Genomic DNA, 22,381 nt, shown 5'->3' with positions numbered 1-22,381 from the left:
TGACTATAAATTAAATAGAAATGTTTTCACTCAAGCTGAGACACTTAAAATGTGTTTTTCTTTACACACACCTTTAAAAGCAATAATAGATTTTCCACATAGCCATCCATGAAGTAAAACACCCTGCTGGGGTTACTCCTTGATAATTCACATGAATAAAACGAGGAATTTCAGGGTAGCATTAGCATGTGCTTACAGGCCAGCACTGCAGAATTAGCCTCGTAACAAAATCACTGTTGGTAATGTAGCATGTAGCATTTCTCATGGAGCAGAAGCTAGTGAGCGATCTTATTCTGTGCTGCTATCCATTACTTTATATAAAACTATAATATTTACTTTAATTGTTTTAAATCTTTGTTCTAAACCACGCAGATATATGATGAGAGGTGTATCAGTGGTGCATCAACTTTGATCCCCAGTTCTGCCTCATAAACGCAGAATAGCAACAAGAAATGAAGGTGCTTCAGTCCAAGATAAAATGGACTTTTTGAGACAAAAAACAGAACTAATGGAAATTGGACCTCATCAGGTCATCAACAACACAACTCCAAAGACACTAATACATATAAAAAAGTTATGATTTACTCACAGGTTTTCTTTTAAACATGCATTGTATAAGAACATTCTGGAGTTAACACAACCCTTGGTCTGGCATGGAGTGTGAACTTTCATCAGGGACCAAAACGATGTAAATCAAAGCAGTTTTGTGTGAGAACAGAATATGCATCATGCAACAAAATGGTAATTGCATCAAGATGAATTGTCTTTTTTTTTTTTTGATTACTGTAGATGCAGATCATTTCTTTATTTCAAATTCAAAAAGCAATTGAATAATACAATTCTCAATCTTGTGGCTTTAGAGGGTATTTTAATATGGCCTTGTGGCTTTCAGCGGCTGATTATCCCCACCAAGTGTCAACTTAACACTTGGTTTCCTTGCTGATTCATTGCTTATCAATAGTATAGAATATTGGAAGGGAAAAAGGCAATATCTCAGAGTTTAAGCCAGAGTTACCTTTGGAACCTGGCACTGGTGTGGAGTTTGGTTCAAATTGTTGTTGTGTTTATTTTAGTCAATGACATTCATTGTTCACAGAAATTACCGTAAGAATGGTAATGAAAATGATTCTTTGGCGCTGTTATTTTGAGATCACATTCAGACTTGTTTTGTCATGATTGTATTTCAATTTGTCATTGTTTTGACACGAAGTGCTTGCTTTCTTGTAATAGTATTTTTTTTTCAAATGAATTGTCATTCTAAGAATCAGAAAAGACTCAAAAATGTCAACTTATAATATTTAAAACTTACATGCCATGCTCACCTGTTGAACTGACAGTTGTGGCACTGATGTTGAGTCCTCCACTTTTGTTCTCCTCCTCCATATTGTTAAGCAAGAGGGCCCCTGAGCCCACAGCATGAGACCAAACGGGCTCCTTGTCATCTGGTGGTCCCAGCAGTGATGTCTGATCATCCAGAGAGCTGTTCAAGGCCACCGTCTCCTCTGGGACCAATTGATCTGGCATTAGAGAGTCAGTGGAGTTGACCTGGATGTCTGCCTGAGGAGATGGAGCCAATCCAGTGGTTTGATTTTGCGATGGGGGATGGGATGGTGATGGTGATGGTGGTGGAGAGAAGGAAGGAGTCGGGGAATGGGGTGGGGGCAAGGAAGGGTCTGGAGATGATGAGGCGGAGGAGGGAAGGGATGCAGATGGGGATGTTGAATCTAAAAGGGATTCGGGTTGGGACGAGTGCGAAGAGGACACAGATGGTGAAGTGAGTGGTGATGGGGATGGAGAGGAGGGCAGGGCTGGGTACGGTTCCTGTGAAGTCATCAGGGATGAAGTGGGCTGGTAATTAAGGGTTGAAAAGTCCCTTTCTGTCCCAGTTGTGCTCATTACAGTGGTCTCCAGAGTACTGGTGGGGGCGATTGTCGTAGTGGTGGTGGTGGAGTGTCCTTTCCTGTGACCCCTCTCTCGGGATCTTTCTCTGGACCGTTCTCTGGGTTTACTCGTTCCAACTGGTCGACGGGAGACTTGAATCTCCCCTTTAGCTTCTGCTCCGGTAACTTCTCCGCTCCCCTCTTCCTCTGCTCTCCCCCTTTCCTCTCCTCTCACCTTCTCATCTCCTTTGCTCTTGTCCTCCCCTCTGTTCTTGTCCTCCCCTCTGTTCTTCTTCCCCCTTCCTCTTCCTCCCCTGCCACTGGCTCTGGAGGTCGCAGTTTCTTTCTTCTTGTCAGCCGGTTGTGTCGTGGTCTCCTCTTCAACACGGACCCAGGCTTCTCGGCTGGAAGTGGAGATTTCAGGTGCAGGACTGGAGGCAGAAAAGGTGGTTGTCTCTGAGAGCTCCACGCTCTTGGTGCTCTCTGACGTCACAGAGCTGCTGGAGGAAGCCAACGTAGGCGCTTGATGAGTAGGTGCATCTTCACTGGCTGGTGGAGTATTTTCCCTCGTGGGACTGGTGAGCCATGAACTCCCCGAGGAAAACACATCTGTGTAGGGCACAAAGCAAGCAGTTACTGCAGATGGAGAGAGAAATATAAACAGACTAAGTAAACAGACACAAACAAAGTGAAAACCACCCTGTGGATTTCCTTCACTTTGCCAAAGGCAACAAAATAAACACTTAATAAGTCATCAGAGATTTCCTTTTGCTGTGCTTAACTATATTGTACCAGCCCTGAGTACACTTAACTATTAGTGACGCCTGCTAGCAAATCTCTATAGACAACGTAAATAAAAACATTTAAACTTTCATTACCTCGTTTCATCACCTTAAAAGGCAGCAACAGAGGGAAACTGGAGTGAAGAATAGCAGATTTCTGTCCGTAAGCCCACGACTGCTTAAGATTATGCCACTTTTGGTTAAATTTATATGAACCGAACAAGAGCAGCATATTGGCGACTCTCTGAAATAGCAGTATTGTGGGATCTAAAATAATGGACCGTCTGTAACATATTTTGGCCAAGATACCACAGAAATACACTACAACAGCTTTCTTTTCAATCTGTTTTTAAAGCTGCATTCATAGCTGCTGGTTTTAGGTTTAAATCCACACCTTTTTCTCCCCTGGGCGTGCATATTTTAAGACTGGTACGACGGCTTTGATACTTGCTTCAAAGAGAGTGGATTCTTAGGTTGTGGTTCAAAGAAAAGATGGAGAAGCTGGATAATTCCTATCACAACTTGGTCTGTGATGCAACCTTTTTCAACTCAGGCTGTCCCCCCAAAAAAAGTGACAGAAGTGTGCTGTTCTTCTCTCACCATTCATTGCACGCAACATTAGATAACTGGCAATCGTGCAAAGAGGCTGCAATCAGTTCAAAAGCAACAATTCTTCACAAAAGCTAGAAAGAAAATCCATAATCCATGATAAAATATGTAAAAGCAGAAAATCTTTACAGAAAAAAGAACACTACATATAAAGACAGAGATATTTGTGAACACGCTTAGAGTCAGCTAAATTGCTCCACAATTAAATCAGCAGCTCTGAAACAGCTCCATTAAACACTGAACCTGCTGTTTGAAAACCACTCCCATCTGCTGCCAGCATAGAGCAGTGAGATGCACTGTGATGTAGCTGGATCTCAGATAACATTGAGAAAAGGGGCTGATGAGAAGAATTTCAATTGTTTTTAATCATCTACTACCTCTTTAAAGGAAACTCCATTTTCTTCATGCAATATCTCAAGCCTGACTGGCGGCCTCCGTCATCAATGGCCTGACAAGAGTCAACCGAGGTTTGAACAGGCAGAAATGGTTCAATTAATCAAAACATTTTAAAAACATCCCTTGCAAGTAGCTTGAGCTGCACTTCGAAGAATAGCGTATACTCTGCTGAAAGTTTGAGAATGCACTGGACTAAAATGACCCCTGGACTTGCAGTAATTCTGAAATTACACCCCGACATCTTTATTTAGTGCTATACATTCATGCTGGATAAATGAAGTCTGTGATTTACAGATATTAATCCATGAAGTGGCATTTTATTAAACAATTACCTTTTATTTAAGATTACATTTGAATATTAAGTTAATTCCATCTGATCAAACACTAATGAGTTAGATTTCAGTGACTACACGTAAAATTTTGACTAGTGACAACATTGGAAAATGGCATATCAGTTCTAGGTTTTAGGTTTCTATGGTAACAGTAAACTTAATGGAAGCCTTAAGGTTTTGTGCCATCAGAGAAGCTTTAAGTTTGATTAAAAATAAAAAGATTAGCCAAAATTAGACCAGGAAAGAGGCAGAAAGGCAACGTGAGGAATTTCTGTTTGAAGAATCCAGCCTGCACATCATTGAATTACTGACACGTGTATCCGGATGGGATTTAAATTATCTCATGACCTCGGTGTTTGCTGAAATAGGGTACAGTAGGTAATTTGGGGTGGAATTTTGACTTTACAAATCACAGACATGGCGTGTTCGGAGGAGATTAAATTCGCAGACATCTGTGATTATTACAAATCCCCACAGGTCCCCAGATCATTTTAATCCCGTGCGAATGGGGCATACGACATGTCAAAGTCACAGGCAGGATCTTCAGTATTTTATTCCTCTCAGCATTTTAATATTAAGCTTTCTCTGAATTTAGAGTGCGAGAATTTATTTTATAAAATATCTGCAGTGCTTCCAATGATAGACTATTCTTCAAGGAATAATAGTAATATTTTATATTCCCCCTAAATGTTTCATGGATATGAATAAAAAATGGACACACATCTTCAGTGGAGATCATGCACATTTTGATGCTCACAGCTGGACGTCGTCAGTTGTCACACCTGGTATCAATCATAGTTCATTAGTAGGAGAGGCAGGGGGAGCTACAGGGACAGGTCAGTGTGACTTTAGTCTGTCTGCAGATTTCATGCTTAAAGATTAAAGACACAACCCCTCTTGTCATAGCTACATCATCTATCTTTGTTGCAGACTACTGCTCTATATGTGTGTGTATATATTTATGTACAGTATACAGTATACATAGTAGTTGGATGATTAAAGTCTGAAGAAACAAGACCCTAACCTTATTGGCAGCTTAAGTTATAGGTTTAACAAACAGGAGCCTCAGTAGTGTGTGGAAGAATCATACACAGCCACAACAGCCTGCTCACACTGCTGGGGGACGGCATCCCATTCTTCAACCAGCATTTGTTGCAAGGAGGTCTAATCTTGGAGGATAGAGTTCAGTGCCACACTGTAATAAGATTACCACTGGGTGCAGAATCTCATCTCCATATCTCTCTGCATTGAGCTTACCTCCAATTATGGAGATGGCGTCCCACACCTTCACCCTGCCTCCACCAAAAGATGTTAACCCCGTGTTCGCAAACTTTTTCTGGTGGATCCCCTTGTGGGTTATAAGAAAATTTGCGCCACACCTGTATTATCTGCACTACTTACAACTTTCTTCATGCGTTTTTTTTTTTTGTCCCTCTTGTTTTTTTGTTTTTTTTCCCTTTCGTTTCTTACTGCCAAATGGATAGCTTCCCTTCATTCTCATAGACCCGACAGATTTGTTTACATAAGACACGAGAGCCAGAAGTACAGACACACTCCCCCTAGCTCTCACGTTCTCCCATCCCTATTTTTAGTTTAAATAATCCAAAATAACTTTGGACTCCCATACCAGTCCTCTCTTGCGACAACTGCGCATCACTTTGTCGCTATGTCACACATCAACAACAACGAAACGACCTCACAGAGGCAACTAAAAGACTCAAGACAGTAATGTTGGAGGAAAAAAAATCAAGAAGTGACCAAGCAAGATAAACAGCAAATATAAATCTCAGACAGTGTAATAAAGGTTACTTAATCTACACCAGTACGGGAGACACAAGTTCCTTTATGCAGCTCAAAGTATTACTATGAATGTGATATAGTTACATTGATTTAATTAGGCATCAAAAACCCTAACAAGTGGTAGATTCCACCTAACGCGCATACATCAAGTATTTAAAACAGTGCAAGACCTTTTACCTGGTGAGGCAGCACTGGAAGGATTTGGCTCAACATCAGTCTCTTTTGTTGCTGCGGGCTCTTCCTGTGCATTTCCACTCGGAGCTTGGGTTCCTTCCTCATCTCCGTTACCCACCAGGTAGTTCCAAGGCTTCCAAATGGAGCTGACGATCTTTGAGATCACCTGAAGTGACAAGTTAGCAGACTTAGGGCCTGATTTACTAAAGGTTTGCGTGTGTAAAAACATGTGCAAACTTGACAGCACCCACAAACCAAAGTGCCAGCTGATCTACTAACAGCGTGCAAAGAGGACTGCGCCTCTCAAATGAGCAAAATAGCACACGCAATTCATTTAGTACTTTTGCCCTGATGAATAATCAATATGGGGCGTACCCGCCAGAAATCGCTAAATACTGGGAGGGGAAGATGCAAATATGTCCATTTACCACACGCAATGAGATTTACCAAGCCTGAAAGTTTTTGCGGGGATTGTGATTGCGTCTGTATTTAATACGTTCGAAAGGAAGGTGCTAATCTGCCCAGCATTACGCACCGATGCTTGTTGGTGCCTGATTTGAGGACTGGGGTGGGGATTCTCCACATGCAAAAGGAGAAATATTTTATTTGAATGTTAAATCGAGTATTATTCAGCAAAAGGTTGCCACAGGAGGCACATTCATTTTTTTATTTGTGATAATAAATAAATCACGTGTTTTCATGGAGAAAAAAGTGTTTCTTATTGTGCGCCCGTTCTGCAGTTGTCATACCCCGGTGTCGTGCCGTATTCAGCACCCCTGCCGTGAAAAGCACCCCCTCGTCTGACAAAAATGATATTCTCATTCCGTGTCACGTTCTGTTTAGCGTCCAGTTTTGTGTTAATGATTCATGTTTAAATGCGCTCATGGATTCCACAATAGTCATCCTTTCCCACAATCACAGTCACAGATAACAAAAATCGGGTAAATGGTTATTAATGTCATTAATTAATAGCCTGCTTACTGTGTTGTCTTCCATAATATTTGTAAATATATATAATATAAACTCCTAAGTATGTGTTTGTGTGAGTGTGTATATATAAATATATTGAAGTGTCAGTGTGTTGTTTTTTTTTCTTGGTTTACTTATCATTGAATATACGAGGGGGTGCTTTTCACGGCAGGGGTGCTGAATACAACAATTTGCCTCTTCCACTAATATCTCTAACTCCAACTCGTCAAATTTCATTTTGCGCTTGCGACTATATCCTGCTTTCCATCCACTCTCCATGGCGCAAAGTTTGCACCGCAAACCGTAAGACGCGCAACACCTCATTTAAATACTGAGGTTTGCACCTGTTATCAATTGCGCACGCAAAACACACAACAACAGCACGTGCAAACTTTTTCAGTGCACACGCAATTTAGTACTCTTTATTTACGATCTTAGTAAATCGGGCCCTTAGTGTATTGTGGAGTGCTGCTCCAGAAATTAAAATCTCATAAAAGGGCAGAAAACCAACCTTTTTGTCAGCAGGAGTTGGGGTAACTGGGGGTCGGAGAAACTCCTCAGAGTCAGGGCCAGGCTCCAGTGACTCGCCCCAGTCAAAGGAGCTGTGTCCAGGAATCAACTGGAGCGTCACAAATGACTCTGGGGACTCTGAGGACCAGGGGTCTGTCACTTTAGGTGAATAATAAACAGTTATTCACCTTATTATTTGATGCCAAAACCGTTACCAAAATTAGTAATCAAACTTACAGACACTGTAAAGGGAAACCTCTTCTTCGAGGTCAACCAATCCTGTCCAGTTGGAAGGCGAAAACTCACTGCCATCTGAGGATCATGCATAAATGCACAATTAAAATCTCTCTTGAAACCTGTCAACATACATTACTATTATGTCTGAGTGATTCTGATTGATTGACACACTAATTAATCTTCTGGTTTATGACACGAATGCTGTGTCTGTTATAGGTGAATGTAAAACCTTGCAGGGTGGTTGTTTGATGTGTCGTCAGGTTAGAGCTGTCTGCCGCTGCAGACTCAGCATCACTGGGGCCTGCGAGATAGCTCCGGGGCTTCCAAAGGGAGGTGTAAATCTCTGAGATAGAGCCTGTATCCTTCACACTACCTAAAAGACAAGTCAAAGATCTTTCGCTCACAGAAATCACTGCAGGGTCATAAAGCTAGCTGTGATTTAATTTAGCTGAAAACATCAACACAACATCTTCAGCCGGCAGCCGAGCATCTTGATATTTAAAAATATCTTGTCCTTTCTCTCTTTCTCCAACATCATCTGTCAGATACATGATGGAGAAATCAGTGTTGCCATAGCTACAACAGCAGCAATGATGTTTAATGTAATTTTTACTGCACTGGCAAAAGTGAAGTCAAAACTATGATACTTACGCATAACTACCAATTAAAACATTCTTGTTCTGGATGCTTAATTTGATTGACAACATATTAAGTAAACATCCTTTTACAAATACTGCGTTACTGTTTTGTACTGTCAAAACCATCAGTTGGGTTTTGATCATTTTATCTGTAATAAAAAGATTTAACAAAATCGTCAGGAGCACTTCAGTGGTTTTCCTCTTATCAGGTGGTACCTCTGTAGCAGTAGGCATCGTATAATGCTGTAGTGTTGTCAGAGGTGGTATTGATTGTTATGGTGTGGACTCCTGGCTTGTTCCCTTCACAGTCTGGGTGATGCCGGGCCACTGCATAGCGGACGCTGCCATCAGACAACCAGCCGGGGGCGCAGCTGTCCAGGCCGTCCCTCCAGGCCAGATACAGCTGCCCCACTGATGCCAGCTGCCCCCCCAGGGACACACAGCGGTCCGAGGCTGAAGACAGTGACAGACTGCCTGGGACTGAGGAGTGAAACACTTCACCTGGGGGAGGAAGACACCAAACTGGGGCTTGTAAACAAGAAAATTACACTGGATCAATTTATTTTCAACGTGAACATGTTTTTTAGGGCCCGAGCACTGACAGTGCGAAGGCCCTATTGTATCTGTAGGAATTTTTATCCTCGTTTTTATTTTTATTTTCCCCCAAAAGTCACCAAATTTTGCACGCAAGCCAGGCCTGGCGAAACATTTGATATTTAATGGTTTGCATTAATGGGGGTGGCCTAATGGCTCAACAGCGCCCCCTAGAAAACTTCGTGCCTCAAGCCCCACAATACGGTTTGACGTACATGCACGAAAATCGGTACACACCTGTATCATGTCGCAAGTTAACAAAGTCTCTTGGCGCCATGGCCGAAACCTAACAAGCAGTCGGCCATTTTGAATTAATTGTGTAATTTTGGCGCAATTTATGCCATTTTCACGTGTCGTACTTTAACAAACTCCTCCTAGCAGGATCATCCGTTCCACATAAAACTCACTCAGGAGACACAAAAGACGTTAACGATGAAAAGGTATCAAAATTGTGAGTTTTCGTGAAATGGCGTGGCCGTGGCGCCGCGTCAAACTTCAACGTTAAACAGGAAGTGATACTAGTAGCTGATTGGTCGATATTTGATAGTTCCTATTTTCTGCCATAACTTTTGAATGGTTTCACATAAAGAGTCATGGGTGGTGTCATCGGACTTCGTTTTGAGTCCTTGACCTTTATTGGTGAAAATTGCACACGCGAGGGCCCGTTCATCGCTGGTTGCAGCTTTAATTTTTTGTTTGTTTTGTTTTTTCCCCTAATACATTCTCCACAAGAGACAATTCTGAGACACAGATGGATTTGAAACAAACTTGTAAGTGTGTGTGTGTGTGTGTGTGTGTGTGTGTGTGTGTGTGTGTGTGTGTGTGTGTGTGTGTGTGTGTGTGTGTACCGTCTAGTTCTTTAGCGAAACAGTACACATCAAACAACTCCTTTGGGTCCCGCTTCCCATAATTCCTCACTCCAGCAGAGTATTCCTTGTGTCCATAGCAACCAAGCTCTGGCAGCTGGACAGAGTAACTGTGTATGGAAACAGATGAGAGCCATGAAGGGACTGCAAATAGTAAATAGTATGAAATAAATTGCATACATTTCATATATATCATGTCAAAAGGTATTTTCATGAATTTTAGAAATCTCTTTCTTTGTATTGACTTTTACAGAGGTCAGGGTTAGGAAGAATATGAATACAGTTAACAGTAAATTAACCTATGAATAAATAAAAAAATACCTTCAAGCTAATAAAGTGGTACAAAAGAAGAATATTCGAGAAAATATCTGATTGACTAAAAGAGGGAATAAGCAAAATATGACTACGTATATCTGAGAACTATTAAACTAAACAGAAAAGTTGTTTTTATTTCATTTTATTTAGCCTTTATTTATCCAGGAAATGTGCCATTGAAATACAAGCTCTCTTTTTCCAGGGAATCCTGGTCAAGACAGCACACATAAGTTTCATATATAAGACAATAAAACATACATCTACGATGGAGACATAAAATACATAAAATCAACAGTAAAGGACAATCTTAAATGAACATAAAAACAGCTACATGTTTCCTGAATGTTTGATTTTTAAATAGCTTTAAACACATTTACAGTAGGGAGGGCCTGTAAGTTAATTAGGGCCCGAGCACTGACAGTGCGAAGGCCCTATTGTATCTAGGAATTGTTTTTTTTATATTGTAACTCATTCCATAATGAAGTGGCATAAAAGGAAAATGAGGTTTGACCAAAATCTGACTGCATCCGGGGGGACTTTTAAAAGCAATCTCATTTGCTGCTCGTCTCGTGCTATAGGTGTTTGTATAAAAAGACAGAAGTCCGGAGATGTAAAATGACAATTTAGCAATTCATGTTTTCAAAGTAAATGTCAACATGTTATCTTTTTTTTTTCTCCTTTGGTGTAGGGAGGGCCATCCTAGCAATCCATATAAGGTGCAGTGGATATAAGTTGCTGTCCTGTGAACCTGTCTCTGAGAGCTAGTTTTGTTCTAGTTTGAGGCTCCTCAGCTGACCAGAGGACCCAGCTGGACGGCCTCTAGCACATTGGCTTCTACCTCTTGCAGCAGTTGGATCGTCCAGTCGGGCAACTTTCTTTTTGGATTATTTCAGGACCCATACAAGTTCACTAACTGAACAACTAACCAGTTACATCTGAAACGAGTGCTGAGAAAACTGAAACAAGAACAAGGTTGAGCATTGTCTGTATAAAGCTGGTATTGCTTTATACCAGGGGTCACCAACCCCGGCCCTCGAGAGCCCCAATCCAGCATGTTTTAGATATTTCCCTGCTTCCACACCCCCTGATACAAATGACTGTGTAAAGTTAACTAAAGGTTAGCCTGGTGCATCTGTTGCAGACTTCCCGTTTCGTCTGGGGGGCCCCATTGTCAAGACTTCCCGTTTCGTCTGGGGGGGCCCCATTGTCCTTTTTAAAACTTTAAACTTCTGTCCACCAGACATGAAAATTCTCAGTTCCTCTTTAACTAAAAATGTCATGATTTACCTTTTAACCCCGATGTCTGTTTCCTCCCCACACACCGTATACAAACGATCAAGTATCTGTCTAAAAATCCTCAATAAAAAGCTGATGCAAAAGAGGAACTACCGAAGCATTTCGTCAGGAGCATCCATAGAGAGCCGTGTTGCTCTGCAAAGCTCCGACTTTGCTTCCCCTTCTGCAAAAGCGCCTTAAAAATCATTTCCAACAGTCTTTGGTGTTTTTCTTCGTTACGAACTGGGTTTGATGTTGATTTAAACCTAACAACGGTCATTAACAGAGTTGAGCAGACCTTAATGACATGCTGATGACGACCATTAATTAGAATCAGGTACTGTATGTTAAAGCAGGGAGGACCTCTGGTACAAAGCAAAACCAGCTAGGAAATAACTGAACTAGTACTGTTCAAAAGTGAGAAAATCTGCTCTTCACTGCACTTGATAAATATGCTCTGTGTAGAGCAGTACTCACGAGGATAGATGACACTGCCAAAGTGAGTAAATTACCCCAACAGGGAAACTTTTTATTGAACATGTAACGCAGGCGATTAATAAAACACATACTGGACACCACAACACGTCCTCACAACACAACAATCAGTGTTAACGTTCTGAATCCTCTCCTTCATACTGACATGAAGGCTGGCTGTGAATCAAAGAGTATGGTGTCCCTGCATCTGTTTATTTGAGGCTTTATTGTTTCATTGGTGCATCTCATTTTATTGTATGTTTGCTTAGCTAAGCTAACAAGCTGGAACTCAGGCATATACGTATTTATTTATTATTATTTATTTATTTATATATTTTGAAAAAAGAGAATAAGAGTACCCTTCATAGTTTGTCTTTATACAATCTGGTCTACCACCAGAGAGAATCACAAATGCCAGAGACTTATGAGTCCAGTTTTTATTTCCAATGGAAATCACTATACAAAGATTAAAATGAATCTGCAAGTGATGTCATAGAGCTGCAATGCAACCACCCAACAACACAAGATCTTTGTAAGCAGATCTGCATATGAATGTGAACAACCTACACTAATGTGAACGAGACCTGCGTACCAGGAGTCTTCTGGAGTGTGTTGTTCATTTGTTGTCTTCAAGGTTTTTAGATTGCAAAACATGCCATGTTGTAATATAGGATTTGTGTGATCACCAGGCTAATTTTCCAAATCTCCTTTTGATGATAATGACTGATACCAACTAAAATAGAAAGTCTGCACTCCAAGTAATGTTACGACTTAATAAACAGAAAATTACAAAACATGTATTAGTAATATTGGTGATAACTTTGTTGATGAGTTCTTAAAATGTCAACAAACAACTTCATTAGATCTGTAGAAAGGTGGTATTGGTTTGCTTCCTCACCGTACAGTCTGATCATCCAACCAGCCTGCTGAGCAGCTGGCAAAGCCGTCACGGTATGCTGCCCACAGCTGCGCCGGCGTGGCGATCCGAGCCGAGTTTTCCTGACAGGCTCGCTGGGCATCGGTGAATGAGAGGGCGTTAGGAGTGTTAGGAGACTGATAGTGAAACACCACACCTACACAGGAGACAGGTGGTCTCGCGTTACAGATTTACCAGCACAGGCAGATTTCAAAACGTATCAAATCAGAGGAATATGTGAACATGCTGTCGTAGCCACAAAACAGATCAAGTAAACGCTGAGTTTGAGCTGAAATTTCACAGATGAACATGGAAAAGTTATCATTTGTATTCTGTCCAGATACTTTCATTTAAAGAATGACACAATTATCCAAGTGGAAAACAAGATAAGAAAACACAAGCTCGGAGTGCATTAAGTCATACTAACTATGTCAATAATTACAATGTTGAGGCAATAAAGTTCAATTAAATAGCAAAGCTTAAAGTGGTTGGCTATGCTCCTATTTTGAAAGCTGCCATTAACTGTCTTGCATTAATACATTAACCCTGGATTGCATTAAAAGAAAAAAAATCAATTAAGTCAGAACAACAGCTTTACAGCCTCTTGTATAGCTGCAGCTCTGTTGGTGTGCAGCTTTTGCATTTTGTTAAAATGTGTCCTTCTGGAGTTGTGGCACTTTTTCTCATAAATGAAACTCATTACTGCCTGCTGCACTTACCAGAGACCACCAGTGGGACAGTGTCTCTCTCATAGTCGTTGCCCATGACAACCTGACAGCGGTAAGTGCCTGAGTCGTTGATTTGGAGATCGGTGATCTCCATGGTAGCATTCAGTGGATTGGCAGTGTATCCTGGCAGCATGACGCGGCCACTGAAAGCCTCATTCACCTTGATTACGTCACCTTTGGCACACAAAGAAAGGTTCCTTCTTTACAAATGTCTGGCTTCCTTCAGGTTTTGGAAGCACAACATAGATCTTAAGAGTCCAAGATGCATGTAGATTTAAAGGCCATGAAAACTTATGTTAGACATGTTACAGGGTCCCTTGACATACAATTGTTCAGAAATAGCTGCTTACTTCCCCCTAAGGATATTAATATTTGTGCTTGTCTTTTTTTTCATGCTGTTTAGAGGTTATAAAACAGGGATGTCACTTACTTTTCTTGACGAAGCAGGCTTAAGTAACACATGTATGACTGTTTTGTGAGATCTTCATGTATTCTAAGTCCTGCTGTTTTGGTAACAAAAAATGTATTCAATAAAATGGATTGAAACCAAGTTTACAGGACTTTGAAATTGCAATATATATAATTCATACTTGGTCATGGACTGGGTCTTGGCTTTTGCCCAAATCCATTTAGTTACATAAGTTTGGAGTTTTGGTAAATTATGCAGCATCTTCAGATTTTCACAAAGAGAGGAATGCAATTAAAGTCCAAAGTAGTTTGTCTTTCCTGAACCAGATAGTTTCCAAAAGCAATATTTCCCCCCGTTAAGTAATGTGAATGAACTCCATTTTTGGATAAAGCATTATTATCATCCCTCAGTGAGCTTTGAGTCAATTTGCAAACCGCAGCAACAGTCTTTTTGTCTACTTAGGAGCAGCGGAAAAAAACTATAAACACAACACTGAAATATTTACGCATCAAAGACATACAAAGCCACTTTTGCATTAATTTTTCATTGCGCCTCTTTCCATTAAGCAAATGTAAATCTGATATCTCCACTTCTTTTACTTGTAATTGTGCTCTACTCTCATTTCTGAGAATCGTTGCACTTTAGCTACGCAGTTTTCCATGATGTCCCACTATTCTTTTCTTTTCTTTTTTTTAATCACAAAAAAACATCTGCCAACCGTGCTGCTGAAAACCAAACTCACCAAGTGGGGGCTATAAACCAGCTAAAAGACACTAAAGCTTTAAAGTTGCTCTGACTCTAATCTGTGCTCAGCCTTGAAATTATTCCACTCAGGTGGGTTCAGGCATTTAGTGTGAAAACAGCAGGGTGTTAAAGTTGAGGATCAAAGTACTATAAATGTTCTTTGAGAGAATATAATTCAAACCCACATCCAATAATGAAAATTACATGTTTTATTTTACCTTTAGCAGAAAGCACAGTTTGTTCCTGAGCAGCACTTTGCCCAGCTGGTGGCCTAGTGCGAGTCCACAGGAGGTGTGGAGGCTGGATGGAGGAGCTGGTCTGAAGGGTGAAGACGCAGGGGAGGACAGCTTTGCCTGCAAGCATTTGTTGTACTATAGGGTGGGTGACCCGACGCACGTTTGCTATGTTGGAGTCTGCACCTGCACCTAAAGCAAAGACAATAAATGGATCATGACTGAAAACATGCCTGACAACATTTTTTTTAAATGCATAAAACGCAATTTCCCGTAATTATGATTCACTGTACATACATCACATACGTCACCCTATTGAGAATATTTCAATATGATACACTTTAGGCTGGTAGTTATAGTATAATGCTATTCTGAACAAAGCAGAGGAGAGGAATTGTTTCCAATCAGGATGTCTTCTAACAAGACCATTGAGACTCCTCAGCAGCTCCGTGTTTCCACACAGGAATAAGAGACTTATTACGACAAAGAAGAATCACCCCAGCACCATCTTTTACAATAGAAATTGTCAGCGACAGTCAGTGGGCTGCATGAGGAAACTCAGGAAACAAACCGTAGCCGGCAACTCTGAGATCTTTTGTTCCATAATTGTGAACTTCACACATTTGTGATGGAAACAGGAACTTGCCTTTGAAGGGTTTCCAGCTTAGACCCTCTGAGCATGTCCATAAACATCTTCACCAGGTCAGCTCTCACAACAGTTACATAGTACACACCTGTATTATTTATTTATGGTCTGTGGAAAGATTAATGCACAAAGCAGTTGCTTTGTTTCATCCTATTTTCTACCAGCCCTCCTTCCACATACTTTCTGACCCCCTCTTTACATCTGTACCCCCTCTCTCCCACACACTCACCTGTGTGCAGACATCAGCTTACTTCTACTGCCTGTTTTTGCTTTTGTTGCTTTTTTAAAATGTACATCTAAACCTGCAGATTAATTTCTATGGTCACAGGCAATGAACCATCTAAAGGAAATAAAGAATAAAAGAAGAGGACTTACCCAAACCTGAAGAGAGCAGCAAGAGCAGCATGACAGCAGACGGGATCTGTCGTCCAGCTGCGCTCTGAGCGGGCACCATCCTCAACCTGCTGACAGAGCCGTAGGAAAACAGTGAGACAGGGTTGACAATGTTAAGATGAATCACTGATTTATTTGTTTATTTTTTTATTTAAAAGGATCCCCATCAGCTGACGCCAAAACGAAAGCTAGTCTTCCTGGGGTCCAGACAATAAAATACAAAATTTTATTCGCATTCGGACATGCGGCCAGGAGGCCCTCACCCCCCAGGCCAACGACCCCCACCCAGCGAGAAGCCAGTCTGTCCGGAGAGAAGGAGCCACCCCGGCTGCCGACGCGGGCAGGCGCACCCTAATATAAATAACCATCTTTGTATAGTAATAATATCAATAAATTATAAACAATAAAACAATACAATTTTGTTGTCCTGCCAATGGAGGCCCAAATCCTCCATGGCAGAACTCTTCCATACCGCATTCTCACCGACAAAGACGCACATTCACGCATCATTTCCCCCTCCCCGGGGGGGGGGGGGGGGGGTCCAGCACCGCCAGAAGGCACCCCAGGCTGTGAGGCGAGCCCCGCCAGGCCCGGGTATCCCGACCCACCTATCCCAGGCCGGCGAGGGAACGCGGGCGGTGTGGGCCCCTCTCCCGCCCCTAGTGTTGAGTGCATGTGATTAATGCCATAAAAACAGGAAGGGGGAGGTCAGGGTATCATGCTGACAATGATCCCCCCCCCTCCAGAACTAAGTATCCTTCTTAACTGTATTTATTAAATGTTGAATGTGCAGTGTCTACAGTGTTATTAAAACCGTGAGGCGGGGAGTACCGTGACACGCAGGACAATGTCCCCCCCGCCCCTTCGCCTGTGTGCGTATGAATCGTGCAGGGGGGGCAGGAGGGGAAGGCCGAAGCCAGGAGGCAGGGCCAGTAGAGCCGGCCCTGGAAAGGCGCCCACGCTCCCCCGCCGGCCATCCAAGTCGATGGGGGCCGGCCCTCCAAGCCGGGCCAGGGCCCCACCGTACCTCCATGGGGGCCGTCGGAGCCCCCAGGCGGAGGGGGAAAAGGCCCAACATCCCTCCATTCATACTGACGACATAAGACATAGACACCTGAGAATGACTCCACCCCACCGCCGCGCCCTCCCGCGGACACCCCAAAGGTCACGGAGTCCCCACAGACGCAGGGGCATGTGGCCCCCACCGAGCGACGGAGGACCAAGGCAGCAATGCCCCCCCAGCGCAGACAGCAACCCCCCACCCAGGCAGAGCCGGGCCCTCCGAGCGGGACCCCCACGTCCACAGCCCGGCTCCCCCCGGAAAAAAACTGAGACGCCCTAGCCACAGACCCCCACCCGAGCCCCCCCCAGCCACCCTCCCACCACCATGAGGTAACCCCTCCCATAGATCCCCAAGACCCCCCCCCCCGGCCAGTGACAGGGCCCCACGGTGACGATCACAAATGTGTGTACAAGACCATAATGCATGCATATAATTATCAGGGGTGTTCTCTGTGCACTGTGAGCAGATGTTAGAGGTGACAAAGCACATCTGGAACATCCTTTGTCCTGTATAATGTATTCTATGAATAACTTTGTACTGTATAAGTTGTAAGTTTGGGTTCTTAGTCATAGTGAAAGTATTTAAACATATTTGTGACCAAGAGATCTGGTCGGTGTTAAGAGAGAGATCCGCTTCCCACTTTGAAATCGGAAGAGAGACTGAGTTATCTATTTTAAACACTAACTAAGTACTGTCCTTTTCATAGAGTCAGACATAGGTAAGTTTAACATAATCCGACCACTATTTGCCCCTCGAGTGATATATGAATGAATATTTGAACAATAAGTTATAGAGAAATTGTGTGAGTGTTAATAATTCTATGGAAATATGTACAGTAAGTACATTAGTAGATATCCTGTCCTCAACCCTCAACCAGGAGAGACGTTCATGCGTTTCTGAAACACTTGTTCTTGGAGAACAACCAAGAACAAGTGTTGTAGCCTTGTTTTGAGCCACTTGTAGTTTTTCTGTTCAATGCAGCAGACCAAACAACTGAACAGTAATCCAAATGACACAAAACCAATTAACTAACAACTTGACGAAACAACAGTGTGTTGAGAAATGGTGCACATTTACGCGTTACGGCAAGAGCTCTGCCCATTTTGGCAACAACTTTGTTGATGTGATCAGACCAGGACAATGTACAATCCAGCTAAAGTCCAAGAAGCTTCACAGTTTTTATTTGCGGAATTGTTTGACTATCTATTTGTATATTCATTTTAGGACTTTAAGGTTTGATCCAGACATTTAACATGTATTGTGCTTTTTATAAAAAAAAAAACCATATCTCTCATAAGAATGTGTTTTTATCCTCTTCTTTCAAGGAGTTATTTGGTCAAATTTTAGACCATATCATATTACCATTCCTTACTGTGACTGATGTAAAAAAATACAAATTTTAAAGAAAACAGGTGGATAAAAATGTAATCTGTGTGAAACATCATAGCAGATATTGTTCTAAAGCACTCCTACAGATGTTCCCTATGAAGCTGAAACTCTCATGCTGTACATTTTCATTTAAATCCAAAGTGCTCATGGAGCAAAGGGGCCTTGTCTGGTCACTCGCTGCCATCTGTATCTTTGTGTCTGTGATAAAAATGTTGGACATCAGTGACGACGTATAAAAGTCAATTTTCTCTTATTAGGTGGAAGCCATATGTTGACCCTTTTAGCAAATACAATTTCTGTATAAGTTACTTTGCACGCCAGAATAACTTCGTGTTTTTGCATGCTCAAACCTTTTCAGTGCTAATAAGGCCAACTGAAAGAAACGGCAAAAGCGACAAAAATGAATCTGTTTTTCAGTAGAATAAAAAATATATAATAATTTTAAATGTTGAAAATTATTGAGACATCAAGTTAAAGTCTCAAAACCATGTACACGTGACACTGTCATTATATATTTTACAAAAACTAAGCCAAAATGCAGAAACAATGCGTGAAAAACTAAGAACACAATCTAACCCTTTGTGCATTTGCTCCGGTCCAAATCACTTGTACGTGTACTGGTGCTTACATGTTTCTGACAAAAGAAAAATACAAAAATAACAGCAAAAACTGTTTAAAACCTTGAAAGGCATAATGCAGTTTGGTCCCTAGTCATATTGATGTAGCTCCATAATGGAGATGATTTACTTTAATCACGAATTCTTGGCCTGTTATAAACACCTCAGTCATCTATTTTCTTTGTGCTGCTGTGAGCTACTTGATTGGCCTCCCTTTCTCCCTGCTGTAATTGGTTACTTTTCCTAACCAATCACATACTTTGTTTTTGAACTGAATCGCATGTAAGGGGGGCAGGCTGACCCTGTGTGGATAGATGCGTCAGTTGGGTTGATCTGAACTTGCATTTAGAGAAATAATCTGCACATGCTGCTCGAAAAAGCTGAAATTGTATCTTTTTATCTCTGGAAGCTCTTGGTATAACTACTTCTTCAAAACCTTTATTTAATCGATCATGCACTGCTTAGAGTCACAGGCCGTTGGTTTGCAATCATTACAGGTACATTACAGTTTAAGTTGACGGAGTGACTATTTGCACCAGGGTACAAATAGCAAGCCCCCACCAGCTGAGCTATTCACACCCTGTTGACATACCTGTATGAAAACAAATGCGTTGTCCATGCGCATGTGCACCAACGTGTCTGCAACAGAAGGTGCTTTTTCACTTGCCCATGCGCATGTGCACCACTAAAACTGGAACCATGCCAAACAATAGAGCCAGGCAAACGTCTGCTCTCACACTTTTGTATGAACAATTTTTGCTCTTATGTCATTGTAAGATATTTTGAAGAGATTCAATTAAGTTTATCAAAAGTGGTGTGAATACCTATCAATCACTGTTGCGCTGATGGATTTTTTTTTTTTATAAATAATTTTTTTACATTTTTTTCTAATAATACATAGGTGCAAATAGTATACATTGATATTGGTAGCAGGGTGTATATAGACTACACATCAGTACTTGCACCCGGGTGTAAATAGCCTAAGCCTTGAGTTAAATTTGGACCTTTGATTGTAAGACAAAAACAGGTACTACTGAAGTTAACAGTTTTTACCAGGTAACTTCAGCAGTATGCATACAATGGAGAATTCTTCTGGTCTCTCGTGTGGCATAGTTGTTTCCCCCTCCGCCACTCCTAGTGTAGTTCAGGTAAAGCCTTGTTCTCACCTTGCACACACACGTATACACAGACAGACACACCTGCTCAGTCACCCCACAGTTTTGAAGACAGATAACTGCACTGTCTTGAGGCCGTTTTAGAGACCTGGGATGGTTGCTGTTTTTGTTTCTGCCTGTTTAATTTTTTTTTTGTTTTTTTTACATGTTTTTATTCCTCTTTCAGATCCCAAATGTTTGTGTTCCTGTTGTGTGTTTTCTTGTCTTGCAGAGTTGCAGTTGATGCCCCCTCCCCACATTCATATCCCCCTCATTTTCTTTATTCGCTACAAAAAATAACTAAATTTAAAAAATAGATAAATAAATAAAAAGAGTTTCATACAATGGTGAGAAAAGTGGCTCTATAGGCTTCTTGCCTGCTGTTGCTGGTACCTCTGAGTTTATAAGATAAAGAAAAAATAAATACATTAAAAACACATTAAAAAGGTAAAAAACATTGTATAATATTTTCCAATAATTTTTGCAGGGCTTGAAATGTTGTGAAAAATATTTCACTCAGTTCCTTATAAAAAGTCCCTTAACCACTAAAGAATAAACCTTCACTGCAGTTCCATGATATTTTTAATTTTCATCCATTCTGTTGTAGATTTGCTGGTGCGTAGGATCACTGACCTGTTGTGTGACCTTATTTTAGCTGTTGGACAGATGGCCTCACATTTGATAGAGGCATTCATGGTCCATGAAAAGATGCAAGCTGGCCAGGTTCTGGAGCTGTAAACAAACCTGTGTCATCACCGCCATGCGTGATGCGTCTTTGTGCTGATTAACTGTGCTCGGTTTTGTAAAAACACAGCACCGTGTTATGGCCAAACATCTACAGTTTGTTCCTAACTGTCCAAGTGATGTTATTCCAGAAAAAATACAGTTTATTCAGATGCAACTATACAAATTATGACTTAAGGGGGAAAGCTTTCCCATTTCAACCTTTACAAATAATGCATACCTTTTCTGCCTTTTTAAAAATTGATTAACGCCTGTAGGCTTTAAGATGTAGCTCTTTGTATTGTTTGCATTTTACAGTCTGAACTTGGGATAAACCGACTGGGATATCCACTTCTGGGAACATACGTGACTGTGTTGAATGCTATTCCCTTGCGGATAATCTTTGTCACTATAAAACAATGAACTCCAAATTGTTTGGCAATGGTTATATATCTGTAACATCAACTGCTTCTATAAGATTAAAGCTGATGTCTGTCCTCCTTGGCATTATGTTATCTTACACCTGAATCTCCAGACCAACAAACCGCTAAAACGTGTTCTTTTATTGGGATGCTTGGAGGCTATTGATCAAGAACTCAAGTGTATTTCACTTCTGTTGCTTCTTAAATTCCTAATTCCAGTGGAAGCAGTTGAAATGACTACGAGCTAAAATGAGTTATAATACAGATTATTGCTCACGTAAGAGAAGTTATAAACCGATGCCTCTCAATGATTTAAAGTGAATTTTGAACCCATACACTCATGTAGGTGAGAGAAGTCACTGTTGGATAGATTCTTTTCGTACACACTTTTGTCCAAAAGAATGTTGTAACGCAAGACAAGTCAACCCCACACATTTTAAAGTTGGATTTGATTTTGTGCCAGGCACTGCAAACAAAAACATCATTCATAAAGGAAGGATCATCAACATTATCTTTTACTGAACCTAAAATAACCACACTGATCCATCACCCAAAACAACGTTGCATAATAAAAGCTCAAAACCTTTACAATGACATTTTCTTATTCAGTTTCCAAATAAGACAAAACTCCATATTTCACTCTGTACGTTTTCATTTACACAATCCAACACTCACATGATTGATGCTGTTTTATCATTTTTGACACAAATGTTTATAAGAAGGGAGGAGGGGATGGTCTAAGGTTTTTTCTGCTGACTTTCATATAAAATACCAAATTTCAGACCCATCCTGCCCAATGTTTCTACTTCACTATCACATGCAACTGTTAATAGTTTGGAGTTGAAAGTACATGATCAGGGGAAAAGACATAGTTAGAAGATTTAATAAAAATACCTGGTTAGGTGAAAACAGAAAACCTGCATGGTTACTTCTTATACATATAATTGTTCATGGGTCATGATTTTCATCATCTAACCTGGACTGTGACATACACAAAACAACATAGGATGTTTTGTGATCTCACAATTTACACCCACAGAATTACAATCTAACCCATTTTGAAGTCGTAGACAATTTCTTTTATGCACTTTCT

The 22,381-nt window shown here is 41.2% G+C and overlaps 1 protein-coding gene across 4 annotated transcripts in view; it reads right to left on the bottom strand.

Moving 5' to 3' along the window:
* The window catches only part of LOC133452645 (neurocan core protein-like), a 50,657-nt gene that overhangs the window by 19,473 nt on the left and 8,803 nt on the right, over window positions 1–22,381 (bottom strand). Inside the window, exons 2-12 of one of the 4 annotated variants that reach the window (XM_061732120.1) lie at window positions 15,903–15,991; window positions 14,867–15,073; window positions 13,487–13,669; window positions 12,750–12,924; window positions 9,770–9,897; window positions 8,544–8,828; window positions 7,919–8,062; window positions 7,690–7,764; window positions 7,454–7,611; window positions 5,977–6,139; window positions 1,323–2,489 (exon numbers count right to left, since the gene is read on the bottom strand). In XM_061732120.1, the coding sequence (XP_061588104.1) occupies window positions 1,323–2,489; window positions 5,977–6,139; window positions 7,454–7,611; window positions 7,690–7,764; window positions 7,919–8,062; window positions 8,544–8,828; window positions 9,770–9,897; window positions 12,750–12,924; window positions 13,487–13,669; window positions 14,867–15,073; window positions 15,903–15,991 (2,774 nt within the window). The remainder of the gene's footprint in view (window positions 1–1,322; window positions 2,490–5,976; window positions 6,140–7,453; window positions 7,612–7,689; window positions 7,765–7,918; window positions 8,063–8,543; window positions 8,829–9,769; window positions 9,898–12,749; window positions 12,925–13,486; window positions 13,670–14,866; window positions 15,074–15,902; window positions 15,992–22,381) is intronic. The other 3 variants (XM_061732122.1, XM_061732121.1, XM_061732124.1) reach the window with 3 other exon arrangements.

The sequence above is a fragment of the Cololabis saira genome, chromosome 10 (genome assembly GCF_033807715.1).
Source record: "Cololabis saira isolate AMF1-May2022 chromosome 10, fColSai1.1, whole genome shotgun sequence".
In the NCBI taxonomy this organism is placed as follows: Eukaryota; Metazoa; Chordata; class Actinopteri; order Beloniformes; family Belonidae; genus Cololabis; species Cololabis saira.
This window is presented reverse-complemented; position numbering and strand designations above follow the sequence as displayed.